The 10,551-nt window shown below is 32.3% G+C and overlaps 1 protein-coding gene across 3 annotated transcripts; it reads right to left on the reverse strand.

The window, feature by feature from the left end:
- Nucleotides 1-1,423: 1,423 nt before the first annotated feature.
- On the reverse strand, nucleotides 1,424-8,111 carry LOC107904775 (7-methylguanosine phosphate-specific 5'-nucleotidase A). Of its 3 annotated transcripts, none has more exons than XM_041094642.1 (9): nucleotides 7,741-8,111; nucleotides 7,035-7,095; nucleotides 6,818-6,950; nucleotides 6,498-6,621; nucleotides 3,497-3,553; nucleotides 3,279-3,375; nucleotides 2,338-2,545; nucleotides 1,836-1,896; nucleotides 1,424-1,659 (listed from the first exon to the last, which is right to left on the reverse strand). In XM_041094642.1, exons 1-9 carry the CDS (start codon nucleotides 7,990-7,992, stop codon nucleotides 1,594-1,596), a joined length of 1,059 nt encoding a protein of 352 aa, XP_040950576.1. In that variant the 5' UTR covers nucleotides 7,993-8,111; the 3' UTR covers nucleotides 1,424-1,593. The 3 variants fall into 3 exon arrangements, with proteins under 3 accessions (XP_040950576.1, XP_040950575.1, XP_016686749.2); XM_041094641.1 differs by having other exon boundaries at nucleotides 1,424-1,706; nucleotides 7,741-8,104; XM_016831260.2 differs by having other exon boundaries at nucleotides 1,424-1,651; nucleotides 7,741-8,078.
- Nucleotides 8,112-10,551: the final 2,440 nt, after the last annotated feature.

Consider the following 10,551-nt stretch of genomic DNA (forward strand, 5'->3'; position numbering starts at 1 on the left):
TATCTATGGAGCTAAAGGTTCCGAATTTCATTATGTATAATATTTTAAAAATTTTAAGTTTTAAATCATTGTCACATATTTGCCCCATGGTTAACTCTTAAAAAAATTAAAACCAACCAATTAGAACTTGACACTTGGTTTCTTACTGATTTATCAGTTTTTAAGTAATATTTTATTTTATTTTTTCTTTGCCAATTACAAGGTGAAATCTCTTTTTGCTATATCAGTTACTTTATCTTCTTGGATGAACAAAAAAAGGGGGGGGGGATTTTTCGGCTAAAATTGATTCATCTCAGTTCTTGGGTTTCCCAGAGTTTCATCTTGCCTTACTTCCTACTCTTATAATTGCAATGCCATCAAAAATTAAAAACCAATTAACTAAATACTTTTTTCCTAAGCAATGGAGTTTTCTACCACTTCTCTGATATGGATTCATTTTCCTTTTACTTTCATTGTGAGGGTTTTAATTCCTGTTTAGGTTCCTCTTATAGTTATCATGGTGATATTGTGGTTTGAGTTTTGGTTATTAGTTGATAAAGTTGGAGAGCCAAGTTTTTTATTCAAGTTTTCTTGGCGGAAGAGGCAATTATTGCCCAAATGTAGTTTCCAAAAGCATGTTGAGTGTCAGCTTCAAAATGGAGAGGTTAAGTTTCTTTATGTTTTATGGTTTAATCCAATGGAAGTTCCGCATTGAGCAATTTGTAATTAATTGCTATGTGAAAAACAACTTGAAGAAAGAAGAAAAGAGAAGGACGAAGATGAACAAGAATTTTAAAAAAAAAATTTACTTTTTCTAATTTAATTATAAATATAATTATTTTTTTCTTTTTTAAATTAATTTAACTTTGATAGCTTTTATTTTAGTTAAAAATGTAATGTTACAATATAGTTGGTATAGGAGTATTTTTTTTAACTCAAACTAACAATTAGATCAAAAAAATGTATTGGAATGATAATTTAGGTGTAACTTTTGATATAAAAAAACTGAAGTAAGAAAAATACCGTTGTTTGAAATCTAATTTTTTATTTGACAACATCTGACAAAGTAAAACGCCAAGGGCGAAAATAGATTTATATCTATTAATATTTAATTGTCTTATATCTACTGGTTATAAATTTAGTTCAAAATAAGTAGAATATTTAGTCAATGAAATCATGTTACAAAGTGTTGTTTCTACATGTCATTCTAATGACGTAGCATCTTTAAAAAAAATAAATTCTTCAAAGTTTTTTATATAATATAAATTTTATAAAATAAAAATTTATAAAAAAAGTTATATAATATAAATATTTCAAATATAACAAAAAGAAAAAAATTAGAAATTAGAAAAGAAAAATTCAGAAAATCTCAAAAGAATATAAATATATATGATTTCTTCAAAAAATTAAAATTAAAGATAAAAGAGTTTTTTAAATAACAAAATAAAAGTTAAGAGGATTAACATCTATTAATCGTCGGTCAAAGTTGATCAAGGAACAACTAATGCCAGTCAACAATGGTTAACACAAATATCAACTAATCAAAGATCCGTTTAGCCTAAAGAAAGGTGTTGGATTGGATGTAGAAATGTTACAAGAATGAGGAGAATAGCGTTAACCATCAAACTTTGAACACAGCTCGGCTGCAAGATCCACCACTCCCCACATGGGTCTGTCATTCTACAATAAACATCATCAACTTCCATATTAGCATTCTTGTTTTCTCCCTGCAAAACCTCATAAACTACTGTTTCATATCACTGTAGCAATCTACTGTTATATATGAAGGGGACTACCTCCTTTGGCACTTTTAACACCCCAACAGAACTGGGGGTGGATCAAAACCTAATACTTACCAAGTAAACAATATCAAACGCCTTGCGGTAGCTCTCAAGATTCTTCTCAATGTTGTCATTCCTGAAAAGTGATTTCACGTAGATAAGCGGTTTACATAAATTCTTACCAAATGTTCAATAAATTTTTTTAAATTTTCCACGACCCTTGGAAGGGCATATCCTCACATCCATATCCGAATATAAGTCAGACAAAGGTACTTCACGCAAAAGGAAGAGTCTGAGCAATATAGGCATAAAGGGTTTTAGCCACCTATAAGGTATGTTCGTTGGACTCAGTTGTATCGAATATGGGTATGAGCCCGACACGGGTATATTCTTTTTTTTTCCCCCTTAGGTTTTTCTGTGTATTTGGAGGATTCTTGGAAGGTTTAAATCCTCATATCCATTTCCGTATATATGTTGGACACAAGTTTCAGACATGGTTGAAACAACATAGCCTTTCAGAGTATAGTGCAAAAACAAATAAACAATTATGAAAGGCACATATGAATGTTTTACTTACAAAAACCCCACAGATATACGATTCTCATAATTCAAGCCATCAGACATTCCCAAATCACCAGTATGATCACCTAGAAGTAGCACATTAGTCCTCTGCTTCACTGAGGCATTGTCTGCAACAGCACTGTCAATGCCACCCGTTTGATCATGAAGAGGTGTAGCCATATCAAGAGCATGCTCATTTTTATTCAGACTGTGAATCAACTTCCCTGGGCAAACCGGAACAAAGTAACATTCAGAGCAATTATTACAGTCATTAGATAATATTCCATGATGTTGCGAAACACCATATTGCATAAACATACCAGATGACTAGATATAGATGGTCCAAGTTTTTCAAAACTCATTTTTAGTATCCATCAATTACTTTTTTTCACTCTGAAAAAAATGAATATCTTGAAAGGCATATCGAGACTCTTCCTTCCTTAAGTTGTTAGATAAAGGAATGTATGGAACAGTTATGCCATGCCATGTTGACATATATCCCTTCCATTCAAATCAAGTCACATAATTTGGTTTTTTAAAAAGTATACTTTTTATCATAAGAATCAATAATGGACTGCTGAAATATATATTTATCATTAATTATTAGATATAATGTCATAAATAGTTTACTTTTTTTCTGAAAATCAGATTGTGACATAATTTGAGTTGAAGGGACATTCTGACATGGCATAACTATTTCATACAATCATTTATCTAGGTCAATTGCATAAAACATGACGCCACCCTAGCGCAAGTGTTTCTTAAGACTCAAGTGATAAATGCAAATTAAAAGATGGTACTAGAAATAACTGATGCGTATACCAATTACTCTAAAATATAGTTCAACGATATATCTTAAGCAAATAAAAACTACAAATATTAAGCAGAAGGGCGATAGCATTTTTTAATGCATTAGCTGCAATAGATTCAGTAGAGGACAATGCGTATAAAACATACCTTTGAAAGATACAAGGCGACCACTGTCATCAAACACCATCTGGTTTGAGACAATTTTAATGTTCTTAAAATATCTGTGAACTTTCTGCCTCAGGACCTTACATAATAAGAAAAAGATACAACAATGCACGAGGAACAGATTAGACAGGAAAAGGCTCAAATGCTACTTCTGATAGATGGCCACAAGTCCGGAAAAAGGAAAATTTTGCTAGGCTAACCTCCTCTATAATATCTGCAAGCCCTGCTGAAAATATGAGAACAGGGACATCTTTCTCCTGAATATTCCAGATGAAACAAAGAAATTGAGGCATAATTGAAAGAAAAAAAGATCCTAGCCTTACAAGCAGACACATAATGCATGCATACATATACATACATATATAGGTTTAAACTTTTTTTTTTTATATATTAAAACCCTCCGGTTTTCCCTATTGAATATTAGTGCTAGCAATTTAGAGCTCTACTTTTTAAAATTCTGGGTTCTGGCTATTTTCACATGTGAGGGCATAATAGCAATTATCAATTCCCTAAGGATGCAGAGAAGAAATCCATCCTCTATCATTATGCCAACGACACTAACTGGATATAAAGAATTGGAATTGGCATTTGGGGCGAATATAAAGATATAGAACACGCTATGGTTTTCTTCTCATACTTTACTATTATAAAATAGCCTTCACCCCAGTGGTATCATCATTACTAAAAAACTAGAATGGATGAAAGCTGTAACAGCTACAAATTAAAAAAGAGAAAGCAAAACACAGTTAGCTAGTGTTTGGCAGAAAAATATATTCCTATTTTTAACTAACTGAGGTCTTTGGTATTTACCAGTTATACCATGAATTCTTGAAGACAAATTCAAAAGACAGGATGGAGGGAAAGGAATATCAGAGTTGGTAAACATCAGGAGTCTTGGAGAGCACTTGTTTTCGCAAATCAGTGTGATAAAGAACAAGGGAACTGTCTACAGTAATTCTTCCTTAAGTATGCACAAAAATATGATGAATAAAATATCCTCTTAAAACTTTCTGTTCACTGTTTCATACGTTCAGCAATTTGTTATGCGCCTTGGCGTAGGATCTAGTCACAGGTCTAGATGAGAAAGAATTCTTCCTTTGACCTATGGTTACTCAAAAGGCAGATTAGTCCTTGACTGAACCCCCTCTCAAAATAACGTTTCTTTTGGATAGAATAATTGCTTGCCTCTTTATTTCATATTGGCAGCCTTTTATAGACTGTTAATAACAAAGGAAAGAGTCCTAATTGACATGAAATAGGATTCCTAACTTAGAGTTTATGAGGGAAACAAAAACCTAATATAATAAAATATGATATAATAAATAAATAAAACTAAAATTCCTATTGCAATGAAAGCGTCCATATCATTACTCCCCTTCTCGGAGTTGAGCTTGTCCTCAAGCTCAAATTCAGAATTAACTTCAGAACTTATCCAAAATCATCTATCTCATCATCATCTTGCTTGCCTTCAACATATGGTACTTCTATCCAAAATAACCTTTTACATTTGTGTCCCATGGAATAAGACTCGTCACAATTATAACACAGCCCTTTAGCCCTTCTTTCCGCCATTTCTGTCTGTGTCAATCTCGTAATAAATGGTGTAGAAGAACCTATTTTGCCATTGTTCCCCGATGGTTCTGTTGTTTGTCCCCCTCCCTTTGCAATGCTCTTAGTTGTTGGAATGATTGAATTGCTGCTAATGTTTTTGGAAGTTGGCCAATTCAGGATGGCTCAAGATGACAGTTTGGAAGAGACATTTTGTTTACGTTCGAATGTTCGAGCCATATTCATTGCGACTCCAAGGTTTTCCGGCTGTTGCATCTCAATATCAATTCTAAGTTCCTCTATCAACCTGGCAGTAAAGAGGTTTACTTGTTGTCGAGGTTTAAGATCAATAGTCCTAGCCAATAGTGATTGAAATTCGCGTTGACATTCCTCTACGGTCCCAGTTTGTTTCAAGTTGGCAAGTTCTCCCAAGGGGTTATTACTCATAGGTGTCCAAATCTTACATGACAACACTCTTTGAAGTGCCCCCAATCAAGATTTTCCTCCTTTTTTTCCATTTGATCAATCCACAATTGTGCCTCTCCTAAGAGATGGAATGAAGCTAAGCCTACTTTGTCTTCTTCATTAGTTCGTTGATTGCCAAAAATTTTTTTTGCATCTTTTCAGCCACCCTAAAGGGTCTTCAACACCATCATAAGTGGGAAATTCCATCTTAGAGTATCGTGGCACCATGCACCCACCGTGTTGCGAGTCTGAGTTCCTTTTCGTGCCTCCGCTGCTGCCCTGTTCATTATTTTTCTTTGAATCCCCTTTCGTTATCTTTTAGACCGAAAGAGATAATATCGCCACCTGCTCCTCTAATGCTTGTTGCCTTGTAGCCATTTGTTATGCTTGTTGCCTTGTAGCCATTTGTTCCATGAAAGCCTCCAGCTTGGCTGTCAAAGTCTTTTCATCACCTATGACAGCTGGTTCGGATACCAAGTTGTTATGCGCCTTGGCGTAGGATCTAGTCACAAGTCTAGACAAGAAAGAATTCTTGCTTCGACCTATGGTTACTCAAAAGGCAGATTCGTCCTTGACTGAACCCCTCTCAAAATAAAGTTTCTTTTTTATAGAATAATTGCTTGCCTCTTTATTTCATATTGGCCGCCTTTTATAGACTGTTAATAACAAAGGAAAGAGTCCTAATTCACATAAAATAGAATTCCTAACTTAGAGTTTATGAAGGAAACAAAAACCTAATATAATAGAGAAAATAAGTAAAACTAAAACTCTTAATAAAACCTGATATAATAAATAAATAAAACTAAAATTCCTATTGCAATAAAAGCGTCCATATCACAATTCTAATGCTTCTTCTTGAACAATTATTTAGGGCAGTGTATTTAGATGTGGTTTTTCAAAAATTTTGAGTGTGAAGCAGCTAGCCATCATATAAAAATAAATAAAGATTCACTATACCTATTTATTTAAAAGAGTATTGTAAAATGCGTATAAAGTTCACCATTCTCTTAAGTTCGCTCCATAAAGATCTAACAGATTCATGATCTTAATAAACATAATAAAAAGTTTTCAAGAATCAAGAAAACAGTACTGAAATTGAAATCTAGATTCTTCCAGTAAAATGTAAGTTACCTAAATGACAACTACAAAGAAAAAAATCCAAAAAAGAAAGTTGAGAGAAAGAGATACCTCCAATAACTCAAAGAGTTCAACTACACCATCCCTAAAGGCAATATTAGAGTTAGCAACAGAGCTTTTTATTGCATCATATGTAAGGCCTCCTTCAATGAGAAGACCATGTGTTTTCCCCCACCTATGTAGGTTAGAATAAATAGCATCATTTGCTCAGAACATAGTCAAGATCCAGAGAGCACAAAGCTAAAGAATTCTATGTCCTTGTTTAAATAAAAAAAAATCGAATAATCAAGCATCATGAAATGAACCATTCCTATCATTCACATGCTCAATACTACTAAAAGTCTAAAATAATGGATGATTGAGTAACATACCACTCTTCCATGAGTTTGGTTTTCTCTTCAAGTGGAATCGCTGGAGAGAATTCTAATGGATGATAGTATTCAAATAATGCTTGCCTCTTGGCGTCATACTCTGGATTTCCTTGCTTCAAAAGGCCATGACTGCCTATACATAATATATTAGAAGGGGGAAAAACAAAAATCAGAAACTTGTAGACAACTTATGATCGTAATATAAAGATAAACCTACTTTGTCCTCGGAGCCCATTGACCCAGTACCTTGTCAAAGTTGCATCAAAATCCGCAATCACCTGAAACTCAAACCCTGACATTATGAACCAAACAAGCATAAAACCTAGGTTCCAATCAATTGTTGTTTATTTCACTTGCATTTCCTACTTAATCCTTCACTAACTGAAGTTGACAAACAGCAAAAGCAAATGATACAAAAGCAGGCTCTGTTTCACAGGTACTTTTGCTACTATTTTTTTTCGGGGGGGGGGGGGGAATTTACTACAAAGTAAAAGCAACATCATAATATATTAAAAACGGATAAATAGTTATAATCTAACATTAATGGTAACGTATTTAGTTTATATAGAAGTAGAATCTTTAATGGGGTCATCTTAAAGAAAATCATATGCTTTCTGTACAAAATCTGAACAAAACTTAAAATTATCTTAATTGAATAAAAATGAATGTCTTTCAATTCCAACATAATTGGTTTAGGAAAGTATAAAATCATGAAATTTTGATATCTCAAAGAACACACAGTTCAGGTTGTTGATCATTCGAAAATTAAACCTCAAAACACAAAATGGCAAGCTAAAAGGGCAACTATAAGAAAATCAAAGCAACAAGAAGAAGAAGAAGAAGAAAAAGGAAGAGTAATTGCAATCAAGGGAATATGTAAAGCAAGGAACAAACATTATATTGGAAAATCTTTTAGGAAGAACCTGGAGTTTAGAAGGGCCATCATTACGAATGGCGGAAATCTTGCGGTCGAGGGACCGCTGATCATTGATAACAATGAGTTTAGTGGGATCAAGATCCTCCATTTCCAAATTATTGTAGTTGTTACTGCAACACCAAACCCTATTAAGCAAAAAGAAATTAGGAATATGGTTGGAGTTTGGGAAATTTTGAAGTTTCAAAATGGCACTCCACTCAGTGTTGATAATGTTGCTGCTTAGCAACCTGTAACTCATTGGACACCTTTGAAACTGAACTCAAATTTGTACTGTTTAAGTTAGTATCTATACCCCTTTCGGAATAAGAAAAAAGAATCTCTCTGGTTTTCAATTTCATTATCAAATTATAAAAGGACAAATTATCAAAATATTCACTTTTATAACATTTTAGTTAGTTATCGAACCGTTAATTGTCCTCAATGATTTAGAATTGAGTTGAGGTGTCATGTTAAATTATTATTTTAAACAAAAATTTCAAGTTAAATTATACAATTAGTCCATATATTTTTTCGTTTTGAACAATTTAATTTTTTTTCTTTTTTTTTATTCGCTTCTGCTTCTGCCTCTTTTTGATTGGTCCCTATACTTTTAGTTTTTGAACAATTTAAATTGGGAAGATCAATCAAAGAGAAGGAGAAGGAGAAGAGAATGGAACATAAAGAAAAAAAAGAGAGGGAAAAGTTCAAAGAATATAAAAGAAAAAATAGGTCAAAACGAAAAAAATATAGGGATTAATTGTATAATTTATTCTAAAATTTTCGTTTAAAATGATGATTTAATATATCATGTCAGCTTATAGTTACACCGTTAACGACAATTAACGCTCAGTGACTAAAATGTTGCAACACAATAATGTAAGTAACTAAAATATAACATTTCAGACATAAGTGATTAAAATGTAACTTGAGATAAATAAAAATGACTATTTTTATAGTTTACCCATTATAAAAACATAACATTTATTTACCCCGAAATAATATATTTATATTTTGTATACGTTTTTATATAAAATTTTAAAAATATATATAACAGTAATCAATTTCAATTTCATAATTTTATCATTTTAACTAAAAATTAATTTCGTTCTTATTTAAATTTTTTTAATAATTTTGTTACCAGTGTGATTTTGTATTTCCTAAGATGGTTTTATGTTCTATATTTGAAATTTGTGATTATCCCTTCCAATGATATGGTTTCGAAAATTTGGATATGTATTTCCCTTTAAAAACACTAATTGATAATCTAATTTTCTTTTTCAGAATTTACAAGTATAATTATAAATAATTTAATTTAAAATAATCTAAGAGATTATCAATCAGAACTTAGATGTTGATATTGTTACCTCAACTTTCTTATTTTATTTATTTAAAAAGATATTTAATCAATATTTTTTAAACCGGACCAATAGCCTAACTAATCAGGTCACTGATTCGTCGGTCTAACTGGTTCAATCGATTTGATTAAAATTTATTAAAATTAAAAAATTTCGGTTTAATTGATTCAATCATCAATGCGATTGATTTTTTAATCAATTCAATTATTTTGTACCGGTTCTCGATCTAAGCCACTCTCTAGACTGATCTTCTGGCCGGTCCGATCCGGTTCAAGCAACATTGTATTTAATCATATATTTTGTAATTAAATTAGATCAATATATTTAATATTTTATAAAACTTATGGAAATAAAAGAGTCAATCTAGATTCATTTTTTTTATTTTCATCGAATAAATTCATTTATAATTTAAAATTAATAAAAATATTTTGAATATAAAAATAGAATTTATTTATTTTGATTTGGGAAAAATATTTGTTAAATTTTTAAACTTCATTAGCAAAATTGGGCTGATTTGCTACTCGCAAAAAACTATTTTAGTTTTCTCTTTTCTTAATGGAATAGCAAATGCGGATGAGATTTTGCTAGGGGTTGAGCCGTGCATCACCCGGACAATGAATGAGGATCTAGTTCGGGAATTCATCTATGAGGAGGTTTGCAGTGCTTTAAAATTCATGAGTCCATTAAAGGCTTTAGGTGAAGATGGTTTGGGAGTTGTTTCTTTGGGAGGTAGCGGATTATTGTATTGCGGCACTGAATGGGATCCACAACATTTCTGAGATAAACCAGACTCACATTGTTTTGATACCGAAGGTGAGTAATCCCCCAAACATGGTTCAGTTTAGACAAATCAGTTTGTGCAACATGCTTCAGAAAATTCTTTCAAAGATGCTAGTGAACAGGTTTCAATCAGTTTTACACTATTGTATTGATGAGGCACAAAATGTCTTTGTTCCAGGGAGGCTTATTTCAGACAACATTTTAGCAGCGTATGAAATCTTACATTCTTTGAAGAACAAGAGATTGGGGAAATTGGGTTCAATTGCCCTTAAAAAGGAACTCGTGTTAATAGATATGCCCCCCTTGTTACTCATCTGCTTTTTGCGGATGATAGTTTAATTTTTGGTGAGGCCATAATAGTAAGAGTTAGGTTACTTAAAAAGAGATTTTGGAGACTTATGCAAGCAGCTCAGGCCAACTAGTAAATTATGATAAGTCGAGTACTTTTTTCAACTCAAATGTGTCCTAAGAAAAACAAAGATGATGTGTGTCGAATCGTTGGAGTGAATTCTAGTGTAAACCTGAAAAAGTATCTTGGCCTCCCTTCTATTGTTGGACGAAACAAGAAGAAAGCTGTTAAAGATGTGAAGGAAAAATTTGTAAAAAGATTAAACAAATGGAGTTCGAAAGTGCTATCAATCAGTTTTGCAGGCAATACCAATGTTTGCAATATCCTGCTCTTT

This window comes from Gossypium hirsutum, chromosome D05 (assembly GCF_007990345.1).
Source record: "Gossypium hirsutum isolate 1008001.06 chromosome D05, Gossypium_hirsutum_v2.1, whole genome shotgun sequence".
Classification (NCBI taxonomy): Eukaryota; Viridiplantae; Streptophyta; class Magnoliopsida; order Malvales; family Malvaceae; genus Gossypium; species Gossypium hirsutum.

Coding starts and splice junctions, on each gene's coding strand:
- LOC107904775 (XM_041094641.1), bottom strand. CDS start 7,992: ATGAGTTACAGGTTGCTAAGCAGCAACATTATCAACACTGAGTGGAGT. Junction 6,622..6,817: donor ACCAAACTCATGGAAGAGTG/GTATGTTACTCA, acceptor TAACCTACATAG/GTGGGGGAAAACACATGGTC. Junction 1,897..2,337: donor CGTATATCTGTGGGGTTTTT/GTAAGTAAAACA, acceptor ATCACTTTTCAG/GAATGACAACATTGAGAAGA.